At 39.8% G+C, this 21,376-nt stretch overlaps 2 protein-coding genes and 3 long non-coding RNA genes across 15 annotated transcripts; 3 read left to right on the top strand and 2 right to left on the bottom strand.

Annotated features, from left to right (window-relative positions):
• The first annotated feature begins 318 nt into the window (after window positions 1-318).
• Window positions 319-789, top strand: LOC124329408. The gene is made up of 3 exons (XR_006916787.1): window positions 319-408; window positions 468-592; window positions 659-789. It is a non-coding gene; the product is annotated as an uncharacterized LOC124329408 (long non-coding RNA).
• Window positions 790-1,209: 420 nt separating this feature from the next.
• On the bottom strand, window positions 1,210-5,395 carry LOC124329388 (upstream-binding factor 1-like protein 1). 3 transcript variants are annotated; one of them, XM_046788466.1, is made up of 8 exons: window positions 5,256-5,395; window positions 3,703-3,793; window positions 3,557-3,619; window positions 3,285-3,407; window positions 3,110-3,219; window positions 2,976-3,032; window positions 2,796-2,894; window positions 2,540-2,719 (listed from the first exon to the last, which is right to left on the bottom strand). In XM_046788466.1, exons 2-8 carry the CDS (start codon window positions 3,779-3,781, stop codon window positions 2,669-2,671), a joined length of 582 nt encoding a protein of 193 aa, XP_046644422.1. In that variant the 5' UTR covers window positions 3,782-3,793; window positions 5,256-5,395; the 3' UTR covers window positions 2,540-2,668. The 3 variants fall into 3 exon arrangements, with proteins under 3 accessions (XP_046644421.1, XP_046644422.1, XP_046644423.1); XM_046788467.1 differs by lacking the exon at window positions 5,256-5,395 and adding an exon at window positions 3,951-4,169; XM_046788465.1 differs by lacking the exons at window positions 2,976-3,032; window positions 3,110-3,219; window positions 3,285-3,407; ... (1 more) ...; window positions 3,703-3,793; window positions 5,256-5,395 and adding exons at window positions 1,210-1,574; window positions 1,634-1,805; window positions 1,869-1,928; window positions 1,959-2,194; window positions 2,252-2,423 and having other exon boundaries at window positions 2,487-2,719.
• A 169-nt stretch (window positions 5,396-5,564) lies between these two features.
• On the top strand, window positions 5,565-7,249 carry LOC124329399. Of its 9 annotated transcripts, none has more exons than XR_006916772.1 (8): window positions 5,565-5,581; window positions 5,713-5,891; window positions 5,976-6,095; window positions 6,164-6,211; window positions 6,273-6,342; window positions 6,485-6,563; window positions 6,638-6,962; window positions 7,107-7,198. It is a non-coding gene; the product is annotated as an uncharacterized LOC124329399 (long non-coding RNA). The 9 variants fall into 9 exon arrangements; XR_006916771.1 differs by lacking the exon at window positions 5,565-5,581 and adding an exon at window positions 5,582-5,616; XR_006916778.1 differs by lacking the exon at window positions 5,565-5,581 and having other exon boundaries at window positions 5,626-5,891; window positions 5,976-6,120.
• Window positions 7,250-7,567: 318 nt separating this feature from the next.
• LOC124328661 (chromosome partition protein Smc-like) lies at window positions 7,568-8,611 on the bottom strand. Its single transcript, XM_046787457.1, has one exon. The coding sequence runs from the start codon at window positions 8,609-8,611 to the stop codon at window positions 7,568-7,570; it is 1,044 nt and encodes a 347-aa protein (XP_046643413.1).
• A 1,488-nt stretch (window positions 8,612-10,099) lies between these two features.
• On the top strand, window positions 10,100-11,543 carry LOC124329407. The gene is made up of 3 exons (XR_006916786.1): window positions 10,100-11,141; window positions 11,211-11,363; window positions 11,423-11,543. It is a non-coding gene; the product is annotated as an uncharacterized LOC124329407 (long non-coding RNA).
• The last annotated feature ends 9,833 nt before the right edge of the window (window positions 11,544-21,376 follow it).

The raw sequence follows: 21,376 nt of genomic DNA, 5'->3' as shown, positions 1-21,376 counted from the left end.
GACTTGCCAGGGGAATCCCGTTTTGCACTTTTCATTTCCACTTTTACATCAGATTTCTAATTATGTTTATGCTATTTAACTTTTTGTATTGATTTTTTCTCTTACTTTAAGGTGTAACGAACATTGTTCAATTAGTTTTGAATTAATTGCAATTCATTTTAATTTTTTAATGGCATTTTGAAATGAAGTTTTTCAAAATTCCGGTTGGGATTCAAATGTTGCCGGTCTGGACATGTCTGGAAAACGACAGGGCGCCCTTAGTGGTGAATTCACCAACTAAGAAGAATGTAAGTTGAGGACAATCTTATCATTTTTCATTGAATATCACTACACGCAAACCTGTCCGTGTCATTCGAGGGTCCAACCTCAAAAACGAATTTGCACCTGAATACGGATATAGATACGATGGTAATAATTTGACTTTGAAAATTGTTCGAAATTTTCAATTTATTCATTTGTTTATTTAGGTCTATACACGGTTGAAAAGTATTGGCAATGCGTAAGGAAATCTGGGTTTAAAGTTTACAAATTTGCTTTGAGAAGGTGCCCCGATCAAGCCCCACCACCCTGGGTCTCTGGCGTCGTATCTTACGTGAGTGAAATTAAGTTTAACTCCATTTTTTGGCTGAATTATAATAATTTGTTTCATGGCTCACAGGCCAATGCCGCGAGTTCGGCCGAAGAAGATGGTTAAGACATGGACGATGACGATGCCGAGGAACAGAAACCTACCGTCCTTAAAGTAAAATTATTTAACAAGTGAATGTCGCTCATATTTAACCTTCTTTTTTAAAAAGTTAGTCTATTTATGTGATGCGGCAGTAATTTTATTCCTGTTTGACTGCGTATTTTTATCCTGGAGTGGTCACTTTAAAACGAGTATTAACGAATGATGGCACATTGGCAGATTGTGAAACATAAAAATTGCATCTTTTTTAAACTCGGATTTGTCTCAATTTTTTCAGTTACCTTTTACAATGTATATGCTCAGCAGCCAAAGGAATTGAAGGAAAACAGCCACTTACCATGTCTTTTTGTCTCTCTCCATCCCAATATCTTAACTTGACTTTTCAGGAGTCAGAAGTGACGACGCCGCTGTCGATTGTGTGGTATTGCATATTCGGAGAGAAAGAAAGCCCAGTGTACTAGAAAAATAAAAAGATCCCGACCTAGAGATTACCTGGGTTATCGGAAAGAATGTCCGTTGGCTTTGTTTGAGCATTTTATTTTAAAGGTCTATAGAGATCCTGAATTAACGGATGTGCAACACCATGCAATTTGACGACCATTAACTATTTGATAGGTACTTTTGAAACATTTAACACTTCAATTAAACACTTTAAATAGTACATTTTCAGCCCGTTTAGTCTTCTTCTGAGGCAATTACAAGGTCATCGCCACAGAAAGCGTTACTTGTTTCATTTGAACTAGTCGGTTCACAACATTCTTTCTTCGTCATTTCTTTCTTCATCAGAACTTTCCTCGTCAGAACTTTCTTGAACTTCATCCTCCTGATCCCGAGCACGGATCTTCATAATTGTGCGATAAGATCTAAGTTCGGCTGGATTCAATATCTAAATTACAAAATTCGATTGCATAAAAATTAGTACAAAAATGGAACGCTTGATTTTACCCTGATGAATTTTTCAAAGTCCCGAACGTAGTCTTCATGCTTCTTTTTGTGTTCTTCAATGCACTTTTTCATTTCTTTCTCAGACAACGTTCCCCAAAGAGCATTAATTTCAGCAGGAGTAAGATAACCCAATTTGGAATGATGCGTCATAACGTAATAAGCAGCAGCACTCCTAATAATGAAAAAATATTTCAATGGTGTCTTCACTCCGCACTAGATCAGAAATTTTAATTACGCTGGTGGTTTAAGTGGTTCAGTCATCTTTCCTGCTTTGAATAACGATTGACTAGCCACCAAAGTAGAGGATGTCAGGGTTGTTGAATCCTCTTTTTCTGTTGATGACTTCACATTGGCATTCACAGATGGCTGGATTTTCGAAGGTGACTTGGCAAATTTCGCATCAACACTTGCCGCGGATTCTTTGGACGGCGAATCACTGGAACCCTCTGAGGATTTTAAAGATGCGGAAATGGATTTACTATTTTTATCTCCATCCTCCAGACCTCGAGCTCGATTCTTCATAAATATTTGGAAAGATCTGAGTTCGGCTGGATTCAATGACTTAACACAAAAATCGATTAGATAAAATTGGCACAAAAAAGAAACGCTTGAATTTACCTTGGCGAATTCGAACATATCAATAACATATTCTTCATACTTCTTTGAATGCTCTTCAATGCACTTCTTCCTCTGTTCCACAGACAACCTTAGCCAAACAAAATCGATTTCACAAGGAGTACGTTCACCAAATCTAGACTGATGCTTCATAACGTAATAAGCAGCAGCACTCCTAATAATGAAAATAATTCGATGGTATACCATCACTCTACAATACAACAGAACCTTTGATTACGTTGGTGGTTTAAGTGGTTCAGTCATATTTCCTGCTTTGAATAACAATTGACTACTAGCCGCCAAAGCAGGGGATTGCAGTGTTGTTGAAACCAATTCATTTTTCTGGTGATAACAATTTAATCTCTCTTCTTCAAAACTCTTCTCCAAAACAGCATCTTTTTGCTCCACAAAGGGCAACATTTATGAAGTTCTTGGCTTTTTAGACCGATCATCAGGACACTTCTGGTTATTCTGGAAAATGAAAACCATCCAAATAAAAATTTTGAAGCAAGATGCAAAGATGAATGTAACAAATAAAAACTAATACCTTTCTTCTTTTGTTTAAGTTATTATAACATGGTCCATCTACCCACGATTCAGCATCTTCTAACACTTCGGCAAGGATCCGATAATTCCTCAGATGAGTCTATCGTATAATTGGATTCTTGTAAGTTCATTATTTAAAAGTGATGGCTTTCGAGCCAAAAATGTTACAACGTTTACGTACTTGAACATGTAACCAACGATTTTTACACTCTTCTGCAGAATAATCTTGAAATTTAATCTGAAATTAAAAGGAATTTGTTTAAATTTCAATCAGATTAGTTTTTACAAACTTAAAATTTTTAATGAACAACTTACAGATTCCCAGTTCAAATGGTTGACACGCGATTCGTACTTCATGGCATCATCTTTTGGACATGCTTTTCGGATACGCTTAAAGAGCTCGCAATCGTCACTCTTGGGCCATGCTGTAATTAGAGAATAATGACACATATTTATTATTGATCAACACAACACTTCAGTTTTCTTATACCTGGAGCGATCCCATTTTCTTCTTCGTCGTTGCCTTCTTCCTCGTCATCTATTTCATCGCCACCATTTTCTTTCTCTTCCTCCTCATCTTCTCTCCCTTCATCATCTTTGTCATCGGCCCCAACTAATAATAATTTAGAATTTATAACATAGTCAAAACATCTAACTGATACTAAGAGAATTGTAAAACGGGTAATAGTGGATCACTTGTTACCACTACAGTACCTATTGTTCTTACGTCAAACACACACAAGAAATATGCAAATAGTATACCTAGCGGTGAATGTGAATTATCATCTGGTATTGGACTGGAAGGTGCTTTGCGCTTTCTAGAACCTAGGAAAATTACAACAAATAGTTGAATATTAACAATATCAAAAAGAAATCTAGTTATAAAACTGTTAATCGATGCCACCGACCTTCATTCATTAGTGCGATTGTATATGAAGACGATGCAACGTCGTCGTTCATAGTTGTTGGTTTTCTTTCGTTTCCCATAATATTTGAAATCTGAAATGACAAAAGATATTGTTGAGCACACACTCAGACTTTGGAAAGAGCATAGCAGATCGATAAAGCAAAACCCCACAAAAACCATTTTCATAATTACAAGCTAACTAAAAATTAAACATTCTTGTAAAGGTGCTAAAAAATACAAGAAAATTACCACAGAAAAGGACCACTCTTCTTTATCTATGAAATTACTGTCAATGTTTTAAAAGATGCGGGGTCATTGCCTCATTGGCGAGTCTCATACATGGCCTACTTTAGTCACGGCCCATCATCGTACGCTTCTGTGTGGGACCAATTTTGGGTTCCCTGCCCCTTTCCTGTTGCCATAGTGCATAGCCAGAGGGTCGTAAGGTTTCGTTTTTTGTTCCACATTTCCGCAGATTTGTCCACCCTTTGGATGCCTGTGTGCTTGACTTGCAATATGCCATGGTCAGAATCAACAGAAAATAAGCGATTGACATTCTAGTTGGTATAGCGGCGGATTTCCACAAGAGTAGTAATAGGTTCAGATCTATGCAAATCTCAATCAATTTTTCATAATTTTTCCTTGTTTTTTCTATATTTTTAAAGGGAATTATATGGAATGCCTACATTCTATAAAAAATGCGAGTTTTTTCACATTTTTTTAAACAAAATCTTAATTTGTTTCTTTGGCAAGGACTTAGAAAAAAAAACAAATTCAGATTTTGTTTTAAAAAAGTGAAAAAACTCGCATTTTTTACAGAATCTAGGCATTCCATCTAATTCCCTTAAAAAATATAGAAAAAACAAGGAAAAATTATGAAAAATTGATTGTGATATGCATAGATTTGAACCTATCACTACTCTTGTGGAAATCCGCCGCTATACCAACTAGAATGTCAATCGCTTATTTTCTGTTGATTCTGACCATGGCATATTGCAAGTCAAGCACACAGGCATCCAAAGGGTGGACAAATCTGCGGAAATGTGGAACAAAAAACGAAACCTTACGACCCTCTGGCTAGGTACTATGGCAACAGGAAAGGGGCAGGGAACCCAAAATTGGTCCCACACAGAAGCGTACGATGATGGGCCGTGAACTAAAGTAGGCCATGGTCTCATACGAGGCCGACAAGATGAGCCCGACGACCCGACATGTTTCCATGGAAACCTCGCTTGACGTTTCAGCCAATTATATTCCCATAGCATTCGAATGGCAATTACAATGAATCATAACACAGTTAATGATTTCGACAGGTGAGGAAACAAAATAAAGGTTTTCCAGTAACTAAACCATAGATAAAGAAGAGTGGTCTTTGTCTATGACTAAACATTGCACGAAACAGATTTTGTGGAGTTTCACATGAGCGACTTGGCCGATTCCCATTAAGAGCCGGCCATGTGCCAGAGCACAAAGGAGCTTCTCCTCCATGGCCAGAGTCACCGTTTCTTACCAACAGAGCTATCGGCAAGTTCTTTTATCTATTGTTTAACTTACCACAAATTGAAGAGACCTATAACGCGTCAAACATCAACACTGACGAATGAACAGAGAATGTAGAAAAAGTGAAAAATCTATTGCAAAGAGCACAGCATGACAGCATGACTTGCAAGCAGACGAGCAATATAAAACTAGCCACGGCAGCCATGCTTGAAAGAGCCCCCAAGGCAAAATCGAACTTTGGTAAAATATGGAATCCATTTTTTCTGTCGTCTGCTCTCTGGTGGCGTGGCTTTCATGGTAAGATGGTAGGTGTGGTCTATCATTTGTTTTTGCTCTCTTGATTCTTTGTTAAAAAATGTCAAGTATAAAGCCTGTATGAAGTAATCCCTTTTTTCTACATTTTAACTTTTAAGATGTAATTTTTTTGTAACATTTTGACGCTTTATTTATATATTTTCAAAAATTTCCACTATGAGGACTACAGTAGATTTTTCATCATGATTTAGGGGAGGGGGGGGTGTTTGTTCGACATTTGGCGTGTCAATTCCTTTGACTTATTGTTTTTGATTTTATGACGTCTCTCTACTTTCATCAAAATCGTTCGATTGAATCGTCACGTTCAAAAGAGTAAATTATGTTGAATGATTAAAGAAATGCCATCTCCCTTTCAATTTATGGAAATCAGTTCGGGTAATTAGTAAAATCAGATTGTTGTTATATAGTTTTGATGATTATGAAGCTGCTAATAAATTTTTTTCTTTTGAATTTATTTAGGCTTCCTGATTCCTATTTTTTAGTGGTGCTGTTGTCTAAGCTGCTTTCCATTCACTAACATATCGTCTCTTGCTACCTATACTGGAGGTGACTGGAGGTATTCTAATGGCAGTTTCAAAGGTTAGTTTGAATTGATAAATAAGAAGTATTGCTTGTTGCCGCTGCAATATTTTTAAAATTATTATTAGATCACGTGCTGCTGTTCCATTGACTGAGAACTGATGAACTTGTTTAAGGTATATTCTCATTATCTTTGTTTTAACTGCACTCTTAACGGGTCATTTTATCCTTTTTCAGGTTACCCTTCGCCATTGTGCTAGGATTAGAAGTAGTGGATGGTTAAAAGCAGATCTTGATGATTATCTAGGTATTGATGGTTATTACCTTAGATCTGGACTGATAATTTTTAGGTCCATTTATGCTGTTTCAGTCGTTTACATTTAATTGTTTGCACAGTTTGCACGCTTTAGATTATCTGACATTAACATGTTAATATTGGTTCGCTACAGAGAATCCCAGTGCTGGAGCTCGGCGTTGCTGCCACTTGTGTACTTTTGGTGGTTACTGGTTGATCCTTCTCTTCATTGCGTAAGTTTTATTTGCTATAAAAGGACCAATCAATAATATAGACCAAAATTCCTCCGTCAAATTTGACTGCGCAGTTTCGTAGAATCGGGGCAACCACAGAAACTAAAGTCAGTATCCAGACGCACGAGTAAATCCAATGACATTTTTCAGGTGGTATTGAAAACTCGAATCGCCCAGAAGTGTTCCGTCGAGTGCCGCTAGTAGAAGAGACGACAATCACGAGGATTCGGCTTCGTCTTCTCGACACCAGCAAACACTTTCTTGCTCCAAAACCTGACAGAGCATCGACTTGGATGCCTGACTCTCTCGGCAACAGCAGCCAACTCAACGGGGTAACTGATCATTTCCGGATTTCGTCAAGAAGGTATAGACAGCAACGAAACAAAATAAAATAAAAAGGTGAAAGTTTATTTTTGAATTGTTTTAGCCTTTTTCTTTAGCGCTTTGCCTTCTGTTTTTAAGCTGTTCGCATGCTCTTGCAGTTCTATTGCCCTTTGCACCATCTTTTGCCCTTTGCACCATCTTTTGCCCTGTCGTTTCCAGGAAATCCGCGTATCCATCATCATACTGTCGGCTTTTGCCGCTTTTGCTCTTGGCAATCAGTTTTTTAATCCAATTTTTCTTTTTTGGGGTTTCTCCTTCGGTTTTAGTCGCACCAGAGTTCATCGATTTGCGTTCGGTTTTCGTCGCTGCAGCTGCGTTTTCGGTATGTTTAACTGCTTCTTGCAGTACAGCCAGAGCTTTCGATAGCGCCTCCACTTGCTCTTTAGCCAACTTTTCCGCCTTTTGGGCCGATTGCAAAACCTCATCGCGGGTGTCCAGAAGATCTTGATTCATTCGCTCCATTCGCTCTAGGTTTCTCAATGAATCTTCAGCCTCCCTCTTCAGGTTTTTATTATATACTTCTAGCAAAGATTTTTCGCTTTTCAGGTCCCAATTCCGGATATTTAAATCCTCGTTTTCCATCTCCCTTTCTGCGAGCATTGCTTTGGTAGATTCCAAGGTTAAGTATAGGAAACTGTCGTCGTGTTTGAGGATAGGGTCACATTCTGATTTTCTATTATAGATTTCAAATTGACGATTTCGTTTCGAAGCAGAGATTCGGTGGCCGTTGAGGCATTGCAGAGCAAAACGCCTTTCTCTTTTTTCAATTCGTCGATTTGAGTCAGGGAGGCAGCTAACTCTGTTTTTAGTTTAGTTATATCCGACAGAAGGAGACCATTATCAGCAGCTTGTTGTCTGGTTTGCTCGGCCAATTTCCGGGCTTGTTCAGCGGACAATTCAGTAGCGTCCTCGTAAAGAAAACGAAATTCCACCCGTTCCGCCGTTATCTCTTCCATTGATCGTTTCAATTCGGTTAATTGATTTTCTAACTGATCGTTTAGATTTGTCAAACGAAGATTTTCATGATGGGCTAGTTTAAGTTCGAGCTGTGATTGGTGCATCTCTTCCTCTTTTTGGGCAGCAACCTTTTTGGCCTGCAGGGTAGACTCCAAAATTGCTTCTTTTTCCTCCAAGATTTTCTGCTTTGTGTTCAACAGATCCTTTAAGTCGTTAATCTCCTTTTCTAATTTTGATTCATTTTCATGAAATCGATCTGAAACGGTCAGAGCCGTATCACGTGAAGTAGCCAACTTCAAAATCAGCTCATCATTTTTCAAATATGTTTCCTCCAACCTGTTGGTCAGTTCGTTTGTTCTAGCCGTCAGGTTTTTAATTTCTTCCGATTGCAAACTCAACTTACGAGCTGACGTCTCGAGTTCAGTTTTCAGGTTTGAATTGTCGTATACGAGTTGCTTTTGTTGTTCTAGATCCAGCAGTTTCTCTTGTGACTGAGCTTCCGGTAGAGTCTCCACTTGCTCGTTAGTCAACTTTTCCACTTTTTGCACCGATTGCAAAACATTCTCTTGGGTGTCCCAAAGATCTTGATTCTTTCGATTCTTTCGCTCCTTTCGCACTAGGTTCTTCTTCAGGTCGGCATTCTTCAACTCTAGCAAAGATTTGTCTCTTTTCAGTTCCGCATTCCGGGTAGTTAATTCAGTTTTCATTTCAGACATATTCCGATATTTCTTTTGCATTTGGTAGTTCGTAGCCAACAGCTCGTGTATGGGAATCCAGCAAAGCAGCTTTCATCTCGAGATCGGTTTTCAGGTGGAAATTCTCGTATCTAAGTTGCTTTAAACGTTTAACGTTATCATCCGGTTTTTCTGGCTTGGGTAGCTGACATTTCCGACTATCCAATTTGCACTCGACGAGAGTTTCCTTCATAGATTCCATCTCCTGTGCCATCTCTTCAACACCGTGTATTTAGGCGCTGACATTCTGACATACTCCAATCTCGTTTTTGTGATTCTGGTTGTCGTTTTTTAAATCTAGCACATACTCTTGTGCGATTTTCGTTATCTCCGGTAAATCATCGACCGTCGTGATTTCGGTATTTTTAACCATAGACTCAGTACTGTCAGGTAATAAGGCAAGGGCTGGTTCCGGTTTCCACATAGTAGGTTGGGTTACTATGCGGGTCCGGTCAGTTGCCTCTTGCGAATTGTTGGTTGTCGGAACTTGATTGTGACAAGGTTCCGGAAACATTTTCGTCTTGAATTCGGTTATCATTTTTGGGCCATCCGTTGATTCTCGGTTAGTCGGTAGGTTACTAACTTTCATCTCTTTAATTGAATCCCTATATAATAAAAGAACAAGCTTTTGTGGGAGGAGCCTGTGTCTGTCACGGATAATGTGTCAACACAGGCTCCTCCCCCAAAATGGAATCATGCCCAAACAAATCACCACCAGATGTCGCAATCGTGATGACGCAACAACCAGTCTATAGCATCGCCTTGATGACGAAATCTTCAAGTAAGGTACTGGGCAGATTTCCCACGATAAAATCTATTACAAGCAGATGATTAAGCTACAGAAAAGCGAATAGCAAAAGAATCCGACTTTACGCTAGACCAAAGTTCCCCGGATTTGAACGGGGCTCAGGTTACTCGTTGAAATCATATTCAAAACAGACTTTTGAGCTGCTTCCTTGTTCTTCCGGTTTTATGGGAATCGTGAACACAGTCTGGTAGTTCGGTTCGGCTTTATGGATGGTCTGGTATACACCATTTTTCAGGTAAATGGCGTTATTGGAAGGTACGTTTCCAGGAACTACACCAGATGAAGTCGGAATAAATTTCCTCTGATTTGATAGAGGAATTAATCCGGAGGAAGGAAGTCGGGTACTACTGAAATCGTCAAAGTGTACATCACGTTCCTTAGCAGGTGTTCGTTTTAATTCCATCGGGTATTGATATGGGTTAGAGAAATCGAGTATGTTAGTGTCTGATTGTTGTTCAGTCTGGTTTGTGGGGACCGGTTCTAACAACAAGGCAGAGACCGTGGATTTCACAGTGGTCAAAAAGTCTTTGAGAACCATTTTTTGAGTTTGTTAAATCTCAAAAAAATTTGTGAATAATGAAGAGGGTAGCGGTGACCTTATATAGCCTAGGCGGCTTCGGCTACGCTCCGCAGCAGTCATTTTAGGAATAATTTTAAGTTTCATCAATTCAAATCAAACGTTATGAAATTAAATTTTACATTTTCTTAAACCTTATTGAATTACGCACATATTTCAAGCGAGAGATAATGAAATGAAATTTTAAAAATAATTCAAAAACCCGAAATAGAAATGGAAATGGCAACTTTGATCTCGGTCGCCGAGGCGAACCCTACCGCCTTTCATGGGTACTATGGTTAAGTAACAATAGAGAACAGTCGCAGAAGATCAATCGTCTTACTTCCGTAAACATTTAAATTTATTTTAACTTTCTTGAAATATAATTCTTAAAATCTCTGGAATTTAACGATTATTGTTCAACAGAACTTGATACACTTTACTATTTAAATTTTTTCCTTCAGATTTTTTAAAAAATCTCGTCTTTGCCGCTTGATTTCGCTTCTGTATTTAATTCGGTTTGGCAACATGACAGCATTGCCAACTCAGCCTGTGGCCCCTATGGCTTCTCCTTCTTCCTCCTTCCTCCCCGCCCAAAACAAATGTCGGCAGTCAGTCAGCAGTCATAGCCTTTGCGTTGGAACTTGGAAGATATTTTGTTGTGTTAAGTTGTTTATCGAGACGAAGGCTATCAATGTTGAATGCTTCACCAGCTTCAATCAGCTATTTTTGTGTTTTGAATGATAAATGGTAAATTACGTTAATCTCAACTAATTTTTACAGAATGTGTGGGTCCTAGACTAGATCAATCCATTTCACCATGTGCAGCAGTGCAGTTAAATAGTAGCTGACATCATGTGACATCTTTCTGCAATGATGATATGTTCATTCTGTTCAGCACAATGTTGTGTGGTGATTCAATATTAGTCATGGAGGACTCTGTTTTAAGTTACGCAATTCAGATAAGTTGGTTGGTGATTATTGTATTATTAACTATGTCTTTTTCATAATGTTTTGGTGATTCAAAATTGCTCATCGGTTCAGAATGATGACTGGATTATTACAGTAGTGCTACAGTCTGGATGGGATTCAACTCGTGGAATAACAGTTGTTAATTTTGGTCCAAGGCTATCCTGCTGGTATGTTCTATTTATAGCTTTGGTCAGCCAGTTAAGAATTCATGATAACAAAGGAAATTCTGTTTACAGGCTAGGGAGGAAGTAAAATCAACTGTTTGGGATGTAATTACGAGTTCCTTATTCATTCAGTGCCCTATAACTAGTGTTTGATGGCCAGTCACCCTGTATGGATGACTTTCAACTGTAACATCTGTCAACATCTATGGAAATCACTTAAGGATTGTATTTTCTTCTAAATGTGAAGTTTAATTTTTGGTTGTGCTAAATTTTCTCTCTCGTAGGTTGTTTTCCTGATAGACCTATTCATGTCACCTCTTTACGTTTTGTTCCTCTTCTGTTCGTCACCAACATAATCAGCTGGAAGGTTTCATAAAATTCTAACACAATAAACTAACACGAATAAAGTCGCAATTAAAGAAAAACCGACAAATGTATTTTTTTTTAGTTCACGGCAAAATAACAAAAAAGAAATTAAAATTAAAATATCTCCTAAACTATTAAAGCGATAATTCTGAAAATTTCAGAATCACTTTTTTTGGCTCATCTTTACCCAACACCAAAAAATGAATAGAATTCCAATTTTGACGGCGCCATCGATCGGCAGATTTCGCGTGGAAAGACCCTGCTGTCGTCTTCTTCAGGGACATTTTATAGCTCAGGGTCCTATCATTTAAATTTCATTAATAAAATCTTGGAGTGTCAAAAAAATTAGCGTTTTTACCGATTTCATCCGCTCGAAATGATAGGTCAATAAAACGGTGATCTCTTCGGACATGACAATCCACATCAATCCGTGTTCTTCAAGGTCCTGCTTGTCGGGATGATAATGAAGCAACGCTGTCTTGTACCAAGATCGGATTAAGGGCTCAGTCGACTTGGTTCCTCGCTTCGGCGGATGTTTGTCGTAGATGAGATTTTAACAGCTCCTGAGCTGATTTCTTGGATGCTTCTTTCAGTTCATCCAGGGCTTGTTTCAATTCAATACGAATGGGAGCACGAATAGCTTCCTTCTGTTTTCTTTCGTCCCACGTCTGCTTTTGCTGAAATCTGTCTAGGCCATTGAAAGCTTGCATGTACCAGAATTAGTTCTTGCAGATCTTTGGATGCATAGCCATCGCCAATTGTATGGTGAGTTTGTAGTGATCGCGGCTCTTCTCGTTCGACACTAGTAACTCATAAAGTCGACCCAGTTGACTGTGAGCCCTGGCTTCGCTCTCTAGACACTTGCTCCGGGATAAAACGATCGACTGGAGATAACAGTCATTAGCGTCCCAAGTCAATTCCATTTGAATTTCTTCTTTGCGGCAGGTAGCTGCTCTCCAGAGGCAGTCGCCTTGTTGACGTACTTTGGCCGAGTCACCGATGCACAAATGAATGTAGGTACTTGCCTCCAACTCGGTTGCCTCTTCCAGTTGGCTACTAATCTTTTTGGCCTCTGTGGCCAATGTTCAGTCGGTTGTCGTGCAGCAGCTGGAGCGATTCGATATATTTTTCTTTCTTAGAGATGTACAGCCTTTTGTAATGTAAAACGGCCCAGTTTGAGGAAAAGGTTGGCATGAAGTGATGGTTCATTGAGGCTCCAGCAAAACTGATGCAACTGACCAAGTAAAACACAAAGTTTTTTCTTGCTACACAGCGAAATGAGGAAATTCCACATGAGCTCAGCACATTTTCTTTGATTTTCTTTCAACTGAAGCATCCATGTTGGGGCTTGGACCTGTTTACCTCTTTCAATGGCTTTTTCGAAGTTTTTCAGACTCTCTTTCACAAAAAACCTGAAATCTTTTGTCATCTGATGCGAATTTTGAGGGTTACACTGTGCCATCCTCTGCACAATGTACAACTGTGAGACTGCAATGTTTTTCTTGATGGAAGATAGTTCTTTGGCATTTCTGGCAAAATTGCAAGCCTTGTTGTAATACTGCAGCGCCTGGCACATTTGTTGCTGGTAATGAGTCAAGGACAAAGCTTTCGAAAAGTCTTCTTGAACAGCTGGTTGCCTAATTCCCTCAGTGAATCAAAAGATGGACCAGGTATTTCATATTAAAGTGGCTCGTCACCAATGAAAGAATCAGTAGAATCTGACTGATAGCCCAGATCCATGCTGATAACTTGAGTTGACAAGTAATGATTGATTAAACGACAATTAATTAAGTTCAAATTATAAAAAGAGTAAAACCTTTGATGCCAGTTTTAAAGAGCAGAAAAAATATCTTAAACTCATTGAATAATTCACACAATTAAAAGAGGCTACAGCAAACAAACATGCTCTCGTATTTTTTGTTACAATGGCCATGAACTGAAATCGCAGACGATGAGACGATTTCAAACTGATACCGGAAGTCACGTGACAAACTCAAAGCCATCTGACGGTAAAAAAAGGCAATTGCCAAATTAATATAAAAGAATAAAATTAAAACTAAATAACGAAACAAGTTTGAAAGTCATTGTTTATCTTATAACAGGCAAGACAACAATTATAACTGACAAATAACCGCAAAAATAAAGCCAAACTGTTTGAGAATTTTGAGCCGAAGGTTTTCAACCCAACAAACGAGAAAACGACTAACGTATTAGCGCCGTAAGTTTTTGAAAAAAATATTTCAAGTAGGAAAAGAAAGGGAAACGAGAAAAGGAACGTACATAACGAATTTCAAATATAAAGCCACTTGTCCAAAAAATATAAAGAGAGGCATCAATAAGGGTAAAGGTGGCGGCGAGCAAACGACTGCACAGTTGCAGGAGTTGACTGTACATCAATTTTGTTCAAACTTATAACGCGGGCACACAAGCAACTGAGAGGTAGAACGACAGATTGGTGAACAGGAATAGTGGCTAATTTGGGAGACATGTCATTTAGATCCCACAAACTCTTTTCCCAAACAATGTCAACGGTATTTCCATATAGTCAATCATCCTGACTTGAGCTTTTTTACGACGAACAATGCTGCTTTCAAGACGCATACGAGACCATCCTTCCTTGGCGTTGTATCCTAAGTAAAGCCCGTCGACGGTGACTTCTGAGGCATGTGGGCGTTGGGAACACTTGAGTCCCGCAATGAAAATCAAGCCGTTCATCACTGATGCCTTGGTGCGATATGAAATGCAGGGGTCTTCAATCAAAGGATCTTCCGGCACGTTTGGTTCATTATCCTGAATAATCATAACGTTATTAGATTGATTTTGAGATATAATGAATGCGATCAATACGAACCGTGAGTGGAATCATCCACACACTCTTCGCTACTTGAAGTAGGATAAACTCGTTCAAGTTGATGACAGGAGGTTCGAAAAAAACATCAGTCAATTTCGGCTTCCGAGTGACGATGGATGCGATCAGACATTTACCAAGAAGGTGTCTAGAAAATCAAATTTAAAACAAAAATTAAGAGTTTGAGTCCAAAAAAGTTTTCCACTTTGTAATTTCATTACTCGCTAACAGCTTCAATGGCAACTTTATTTAAAACGAAAGTCAAGTACAGTGCTGGTCCACTTATAGAACCGCCCGATCATAGAACCATTCCGAATATAGAACCGAAATGGCTCTGCCGTGTTTCAGCGCCACCCACGGCACATTGAATAACTTGATGTTACTTGATGTTACTTTTACTCAATAAGCTTTTACGTATGGACAAAATCGAAGGTAGATGGCGATGGGATCAGGTGCTCGCATATCGAACCACCCGGTTATAGAACCGCGCACAGGCCGGTTCTATAAGTGGACCAGTACTGTATCCCAAGCCATAGAGAACACATCGAGTGGCTTGGCAAGGAAAGATGCCAAAACGACACTTAACATCTGAGGGTGAAACAGTTTTTAAGTGGCCTTGATTAACAATTTCCAATTTTGCCTAGATATAAAATTATAAAGACATTGAAATTGATTTTTCGATTGAAGTGTAAATATTAATACAAACTTACGCCACCAGTTTCATCAAATTCACAAAACACCGCCCGGGCCCACGTTTCATTCAATTTTACAGCGTAGAGGCGATGTTTTTCGAAGGGTCTCAACTGGTTTCAACTGAGTCACATTGTCTCGGTAAAAATTGTCCATGTCCTCCATCGTTTTCAACCACAGATCGTGTATAGCCATATTCGACAACACTCGACGAAATGATACCTTAAAATGACAATGAACCAACGCGTCGTTGTAATTTATGAGATTTCACTTTTATATACCTGGTTTCCAGAGAACATGGCAAGAACGTAAACGCAAAATACGTCCTCATCAGTATGTTCGAGTCGAACTGGGCGACATACAGCAGGTTTTTTTCCAGTAAGAGTAGAGTATTTCGGAGCTTTAGCCAGTTTACGTTTGATGTTTTTGAATTCCATTTTGAAGAGCGCCAGTGAAATTTGGGCTGCAACTGTTGAAACGAGCTTGGGTATATCCTGGATCAAATGTTGATTCAAAGAAAATATGTTACATTTTTTAGTTGTACATCTTGTGAGACATAAGACAAATGATCAAACAGAAAAGCCAACTCCCAAAAAGGATCACTCAAACAAATAAAAAAATGACCAAAGTGAATAATTACGATAAGCCAGAGTCTAACAAATACTGTGTGGGAACTGGGTAAGACTGAAAACCAGAAATTTCCCGATGTAAGAAGCTTCATCATTGTAGAGATGGTTTCATTAATCTAAAAATAATTACCCTTTCTTTGTTCAAATAGCAACACTCACAAGACATACTACAATTGCATAAAGAGATACAATAAGTCTTTCATTTTCCATTCAATGGAGAAATGCTGTCATAATGCAAATGGCACAGTGGGCTAAGAACAGTTCCCCAAATTCTAATATTGCTACATCCTATTGACGACCTTTACCTGTATCTGTATGATAAGGAGGGGGGGATAATTTGTTTGTCGGAACGAAATGTTTAAAACAGATTAAATTTAACTCAAAATACGCAGTTTTAGCATATTTAAGTAGACGTAGACTAATCATAAAGAAGTAGACTTCGACGTAGTGACTAGAGGACTGAATGTTACTGTGATGAATGAGCGTTGCCAGTTTGATATAAACAGTGATTTATAAAAAATTCAAATTGTTTTTGTAAACAAAAATTACGTGACATTGTTTGCGTAATTTTAAATTAAATTAAAATAATTTTCGGAACAAACATTGTCAGCAGAGATGATTGTTGGTAAATCATTCAAGGCAGGAATCGATCTCGATAAGAGTAAGGTATGGATTACAAATCCCTGGTGGCGCAAAGTTGAAATTTGACCACAGTAAAATAAAAGCAGAGATCTCTGAGTAAACTCAATCCAAGGACTCCTTTACTCCTTGCTCAATCAGTCAGAACTCGGGAGTGGACATCAATGGTCTCTGAAGATAGGCAGAGGAGATGGGATAGGAACGAAAGTAAAAATAGAGAAAGCAGAGAAAATGTCATGGTGTTGGGAGCGCCTGAAGTCCGGGGCCTGAACGCCGGGGGTCGCCATAATTCGTCATCGTCATCGTCATCGTCATCGTCTGCCCATAGGGAGCTAAAATGCGGGATCCGCTGTGGATGCCACCAGGGGGCACCACTGGATTTCAAATAGTCATAGGCTAAAGTTGTGCAAGTTTATCTAGATTTTTATGCTTGTTTTATTTTAAAAATAGGCAATAATGAATTAAATCGAATTTTTGTATGCAAAAAAAATTAAGAAAATGTTCCTGTATTCTGAAACATTCACGCATAGAAAACATCAAACTAACGTTAAAAATAAAAATAGACGTTAATTCCGAAAAAATAGTCGGCGGATTGTCGTAGATAACTAGACATCCTATAACAAGTTATAAAACCACGCTTCAATCAGAACCTCTGAGAATCTAATTATAATTAGGATTTCGCAAATAAAATAGGGTCTTATACATGTGTATACGTTTATATAAGAGGGTACACAAGATACGGAAGCACATAGAACGGTCAAGTCCATCAAAGCATGTGATATTAAATATGATTATATGCGGTTGTATATTATTGCATATAATTATATATATTTTAATATATAATGTTATATATAAATATATAAAGTCGTATATGCACGTAGAACGGTCACGTCCATGAAAACATGTGATATTAAATATTATTATATGCGGTTATATAATATTGCATATAATTATATATATTTTAATATATAATGTAACAATATAATGTTATATATAAATATATAGTCGTATATAAATTCAAGGTATTCTCCTATCAAATTAAAGACAAATAATTTTCCAGAGGTGACATGAAAATATAATAACTAAGCACCACGTATTTTATCTTGAACGGATCACATCATCGCACTCATAAGTCATAATGTCAATATATAGTTTTAAGTATTTAATGCATTACACCAATTGCATTAGCATTACGCTAGAGCTAGACATTCAAAGATATTTGTACTACCATGTTCAAACCACAAAAAACTGTAGTGGTTGTTCGAAATGCCAAGTAGAAGTTAAGCGGCTCCCTCTGGTGGCCGATTCAAGATTTCCACAACACATTCCGCAGTTTAGTCCCTAAAAGACGATGACGATGACGATGACGATGACGAATTATGGCGACCCGAACGCCGGGGCCTGAACGCCGGGGCCTGAACGCCGGGGCCTGAACGTCCTACATCCGCGGCCACCCCCGTTTGAAAAAAAAAAGGAAATTTGATGTGAATGAGCTGCAACTTCCGGTCCATCTAGACTAATCACCCAATAGGGTAAAATATTAATCTATAGCGATCAATCGCATTGAAGATTAGAATTGTACTGCAAATTCACATAAATGGTGTCGCGAGTTCAATGACCACGCTATGTGATACGTCTGGTATGTAGTCCAACCGGACGTACTGTATGACTGTGCCGGCCTAGCCGGGTATATAAGCGTAGAGCATCGGACTGATCGGGGCTGTTCCCTGGCTGTCCTTGGCTGTCTAACAGTGACTGTACTAGAATGTAGTATTAGCAATACACTCCTTATCCTTGTATGTTACATGGTGGAGATGCAGGCCTCATAGGGTAAGTCCGTTTTTCTCCATCGTATTGTAATTCTTTCGCAGTGTGATCCTTGAAATTGCGGTGGTGCGGATTTGTTCCGGCCAAGCAACGATGTGACGGAGAAAACGGCGCCTTGAGTGCTATCCCTGGTAACAAGGGTGAGGAGAACGGAGCGGGGGATAAGTAGAAATTTGGGAGTAGCATTGGTTGTGTGTTGTTGATTGTTGATTTGTTGTTTTGTTGTTGTTAGCGCACGGTGAGCAGCGGGTTTCAGTCCGCGGGCAAGATCTGGGGTCGCTTGGAAAAAAACGCACGTTGAGGGAAAAAGCGTGAGCCTTTTTTCCGCGAAACGGGGTCGTTGTAGGAAGCGCACGGTGAGCAGCGAGCTTTTTGGCCGCGTGCAAGACCTGGGGTCACTTGGAAAAAAACGCACGTTGAGGGAAAAAGCGTGAGCCTTTTGTCCGCAAGAAACGGGGTCGTTTGGTTTGTAAGCGCACAGTGAGCAGCGGGAAGCGTCAAGCTTCTGGTCGCGGGCAAGACCTGGGGTCGCTTGAGAGCGCACGTTGAGCGGCAAAAGGTGTAAATCTTTTCGGTTTCCGCAAGAAACGGGGTCGTTCACAGTGCACAGTGAGCAGCGGAAAGTGTCAAAGCTTTCGGACGCGGGCAAGATCTGGGGTCACTGAAAACGCACGGTGAGCAACGGGAAGTGTTTCATTTCTCGAAGGTTGCAACATGCCAGGGTCGTTTAGTGTTTTGTTCGTGTTCTTTTTTTTGTGTGTGTTTGTTGTGTTGTGGAAAAGTGTGCTGTGTATGGTGTACGGAGACGAAAACAGTGATGGCCGAAGGAGGAAGGCAGTTGGACCGGTGGAAAGAGAGACTTGATCAGCCCCTATGGAACGGGAGATCGACAAGAGAATTTGCGATGGCAAGAGGATCGAAGAGAGCCGGTGGAAGGAGCGGAGAAGAAAGACCAACGGAGAGAGAGCGATTGAAAGAGACCTACGGGAGAAGAGAAGCTGCGAGACCGGCAGAAGGTCGGGAGCCCGACAGCAAGGCGAGCGGCGAGCGACGGCGGAGAGAGCGACGAGCGGCGGAGAGAGAGAGCGACGACGAGAGAGGCGGAGAGAGAGAGCGACGACGAGAGAGGCGGAGAGAGAGAGCGACGACGAGAGAGGCGGAGAGAGAGAACGACAGAGAGAGAGGCGGAGAGAGTGACGGTGGAGAGAGCGACGAGCGACGGCGGAGAGGGCGACGAGCGGCGGAGAGAGCGACGAGCGGCGGAGAGAGCGACGAGCGGCGGCGAGAGCGACGAGCTACGGAAGAGACAACGGTGAGAGAGAGCGACGGAGACGACAGAGCGGGATAGAAACAATGAAGCTAGAGAAAGAAGAAGGAACGAGAGCGACAGAGGAAACAGTGACGGTGGAGAGAGCGATGAGTGACAGAGGAGAGAGCGACGAGCGACGAGCGACAGAGGAGAGAGCGACGAGCGACGAGCGACAGAGGAGAGAGCGACAGAGGAAAGAGGAGACAGCGACGGAGGAGAGAACGGAGTGTGATTGAACGGAGAGAAAAGTGACGATGAGAACGGTTGAGTGTTAGACGAAGGGCGGAATGCGCCGAAAAATTGTTTTTTCCTGTTGTCACGTTATTTTTTAAAATTACATATTAGTATTGCTATCGATCGGAGAGACTGACGGGTGACGATCTGGAAGTCGAACTGAGTTCATTGCTTGTGACATTTTGTACGTGATTGATTTTTCAAATGGTTGCAGTATTTTGTGCGTTTTTTTTAAGTCGTAGTTCTGTTCCGGTTTGGTTTTCTTTGCCTTAGAGATGCATTTATTAGTTATTATTGTATGGATTTTGTGGGATAGGAAATTAAGTGTGAATGAATTATTGTTTTTGCTGTCGATGCGTGAATTTTGTTCGTATAGATTTATTTTGTTGTGGATATTTTTGACGATTGCTTTGTTTTGTCCTGACTACTCGGCACGTGCACGTGTGAGATATTTCCTGACAAGTAATTTTTTTTGCTGATGTGAGTTATTTGATATGTTTTTTATGTTTTTGAATGAATTTTGTCGTTGTGTTGCCGCAGTCGGGGACGACTGCGAGTTAAAGAGGGGGATGTCACGAGTTCAATGACCACGCTATGTGATACGTCTGGTATGTAGTCCAACCGGACGTACTGTATGACTGTGCCGGCCTAGCCGGGTATATAAGCGTAGAGCATCGGACTGATCGGGGCTGTTCCCTGGCTGTCCTTGGCTGTCTAACAGTGACTGTACTATAATGTAGTATTAGCAATACACTCCTTATCCTTGTATGTTACAATGGTCAGGTGGGACGTTTCTTCGTTTCCTAGAATTTTGAAGTGTTTCCTTTCTTTCTAATCGACTCTTATCAAGCAGGGACTGTAGAAATGCATCCACCGGTCTACGCTACAAAGTTACCCGATGATCAAATGTTTCTTTTACAAATCGACGAGAAGAAACGTCATACCATAATCAAAGCTTTCTGGGATAAATGAAATAACATTTTGTTAGTCGTGGGCCAATTGTTATTATTTTTGTATTATAAAATTTTTGTTAATATGAAAATAACTCCCGTTTTGTAGGGTAGCTCATTTTTATTGATTTGATTGATTTTCAGATTATTCTCCAGTTGGTTCCACTACGAAGTCTTCTTCCGGATCAGATCGCCAGCGTACGAGGTCCAGCTGGAGCTACTGGACGCAGAGTTCACCAGGGATTCGTGCATCCATGCAGAGCACATCACACAGGCATTCTGCCACCACCTCGTAACCTACAAGTAATTCAACCTTGAGTTAGTTATAGAAAATGAAAATAGATCATCATTACAAAAGATGGTCTAATTAGATGACAGGACTTCTAACACACCTCACACCTCTTCCATCCTAGAAAAATCTCATGACGTTCAAAAATTGATCCGTGTGTATTACGTGGTCAAAAGAATGCTAAAGCATGAATGCAACATGACAGGCATCATATGCGACTGCGCGCGCGTTAGGAGAGCTGATTATAAAAAGCCAAACACAACGTAAGAATAAACTCGGAAAAGGCCGAAATCAAACCAGGAACTTGGAGACTAAATGCTTTCTCATACCTGCACTGGATAGCAAAATGTTGACAATTCTTAAACAACACATTGTAACACATGTCGTAATTGTTTCTGATAAACTCCCGTTCGTCTCAAGTAGTTTGCTATACTGCTGCTGACAGTTAAAGATTAAA

Source organism: Daphnia pulicaria, chromosome 3, assembly GCF_021234035.1.
Source record: "Daphnia pulicaria isolate SC F1-1A chromosome 3, SC_F0-13Bv2, whole genome shotgun sequence".
In the NCBI taxonomy this organism is placed as follows: Eukaryota; Metazoa; Arthropoda; class Branchiopoda; order Diplostraca; family Daphniidae; genus Daphnia; species Daphnia pulicaria.
Note: the sequence above shows the minus strand (reverse complement) of the source record. Positions and strands in the feature narration are given on the sequence as shown.

What these genes read in the sequence shown, in the direction of transcription:
- LOC124329388 (XM_046788465.1), bottom strand. Translation starts at nt 2,668, where the DNA reads ATGTTGCCCTTTGTGGAGCAAAAAGATGCTGTTTTGGAGAAGAGTTTT. An exon ending in AAGTCATCAACAGAAAAAGA is followed by an intron (nt 1,929 to 1,958) that starts GGATTCAACAAC and finishes ATCCTCTACTTT; the next exon opens with GGTGGCTAGTCAATCGTTAT. An exon ending in GAACCACTTAAACCACCAGC is followed by an intron (nt 1,806 to 1,868) that starts GTAATTAAAATT and finishes TTTCATTATTAG; the next exon opens with GAGTGCTGCTGCTTATTACG.
- LOC124328661 (XM_046787457.1), bottom strand. Translation starts at nt 8,611, where the DNA reads ATGAAAACTGAATTAACTACCCGGAATGCGGAACTGAAAAGAGACAAA.